General features: G+C 69.7%; 1 protein-coding gene across 1 annotated transcript in view; it reads left to right on the forward strand.

The window, feature by feature from the left end:
- The window catches only part of NFATC1 (nuclear factor of activated T cells 1), a 102,390-nt gene that overhangs the window by 8,097 nt on the left and 92,264 nt on the right, over positions 1–2,029 (forward strand). Inside the window, exon 2 of the mRNA XM_023521126.1 lies at positions 437–1,535. Coding sequence (XP_023376894.1) covers positions 437–1,535 — 1,099 coding nt within the window. The remainder of the gene's footprint in view (positions 1–436; positions 1,536–2,029) is intronic.

Below are 2,029 nucleotides of genomic sequence, written 5' to 3' on the forward strand. Positions count from 1 at the left end.
CTAAGCAAGTTGAGCTCCCTTAACGTGCCAGGCACGGCTGCAGGCTCGGACGCGGCCGTGGGGCAGAGCAGGCTGAGGCAGGTGGAGGGTCCTGCCCGCAGTGGACCGAGAGATGATGCACAGGATGGTGATGAGTGTCGGGGAAGGACGGGAACTGGGGAAGGGTGACGTGGCATTGGGCCGGGGGTGGCCGTTTTGACAGGGTGGTTGGGGCGGCGCCTTTAGAGTGAAGAGCCGGAGGAGGGGCGTCGGGCAGCGGCAGGCGGGCAGGCCGCGTGGGGCGTGAGGGAAGGGAGCATGGGAAGGGCCCCAGGGCTGGCTGTCCCTGAGTCGCTGGGCTGTGGTCGTAGCGCCAGCCCAGCCCGCTCCTGCGCGAGGCCCGGGGCTGTCTGGCGCCTGGCGGCCAGCCCCTCACCCATCGTCTCTTTGTCCCCAGAGCACTGCGGTTATGCACCCTCCAACCTCGGCCCCAGCCTGCCCCTGGCCACAGCGCACCCCTCGCTGCCGGCTCCGTGCCACGACCTGCAGACGGCGGCCCCCGACATCTCGGCCGTGGTGGCGGCGAGCCACCCCTCGGCGTACGGGGCCGTGGTGGACAGCGGGCCCTCGGGCTACTTCCTGCCGTCCAGCCACGTGAGGCCCAATGGTGCCCCGGCCCTGGAGAGCCCGCGCATCGAGATCACGTCGTACCTAGGGCTGCACCCCGGCAGCGGCCAGCTGTTCCACGACGTGGAGGTGGAGGACGTCCTGCCCAGCTCCAAGCGGCCCCCGTCCACGGCCACCTTGAACCTGCCCAACTTGGAGGCCTACCGCGACCCGTCCTGCCTCAGCCCGGCCAGCAGCCTGTCGTCCCGCAGCTGCAACTCCGAGGCCTCGTCCTACGAGTCCAACTACTCGTACCCGTACGCATCCCCACAGACGTCCCCCTGGCAGTCGCCCTGCGTGTCCCCCAAGACCACGGACCCCGAGGACGGCTTTCCCCGCGGCCTGGGCGCCTGCAGCCTGCTCGGCTCCCCGAGACACTCGCCCTCCACCTCGCCCCGCACGAGCGTCACCGAGGAGAGCTGGCTGGGGCCACGCGGCTCCCGGCCCTCGTCCCCCTGCAACAAGAGGAAGTACGGCCTCAACGGCCGGCAGCTGTCCTGCTCCCCACACCACTCGCCCACCCCATCCCCGCACAGCTCGCCGCGGGTCAGCGTCACCGACGACACATGGCTGGGCAACACCACGCAGTACACCAGCTCGGCCATCGTGGCCGCCATCAACGCCCTGAGCACCGACGGCAGCCTGGACCTGGGTGACGGGGTCCCCATCAAGGCCCGCAAGACCGCCCTGGACCACTCGCCCTCGGTGGCGCTCAAGGTGGAGCCAGCCGGAGAGGACCTGGGGACCACGCCGCCCGCGTCCGACGTCCCGCCCGAGGAGTTCGCTGCCTTCCAGCACGTGCGGAAGGGCGCCTTCTGCGACCAGTACCTGGCGGTGCCGCAGCACCCGTACCAGTGGGCCCGGCCCAGGTCGCCCGCACCCTATGCCAGGTGAGTGGCGGGGGGAGGGCCACGGAGTCCACACTCGGCTCCCTCGTGAGGCTCTGGCGAGAGCCGGCCGGCCTCTCCAGCCTTGGGGCTTTGCTGCCAGCTTTTGGCGTCCCTTATCTTTAGAAGCGTCACCCCTTGCCTGCCTTCAGTGTCACCTGGCGCTGTCCCTCTGCGTCTGCGTGTCCAGATTTCCCTGTTGTAAGGGCCCGGTCGTGTTAGATGAGGGCACAGCTGCAGGGCCTCACCTTCTCTTGACTCCCTCTCGAAAGGGCCCGGGCCCAGGTGAGCAGACCGAGGCGCAGGGGCTCGGCTGCAGCCCAGGGCCCGGGCACACACCCCGCCTGTGGGGAGGGCTCACACACACGTGCACTCGGCGTCCGGGGTGTTTTTGTGAAACCGAACGGTCCGTCTCCTGTTTGTGGTTCGCCTCCCGGCTCGCCCACGGCCTGCTGCCTAATTGCTGTCACCGCCTCGGTGCAGATGGGGCCTCAGCT

This window comes from Pteropus vampyrus, unplaced genomic scaffold (assembly GCF_000151845.1).
Source record: "Pteropus vampyrus isolate Shadow unplaced genomic scaffold, Pvam_2.0 Scaffold295, whole genome shotgun sequence".
NCBI lineage: Eukaryota > Metazoa > Chordata > Mammalia > Chiroptera > Pteropodidae > Pteropus > Pteropus vampyrus.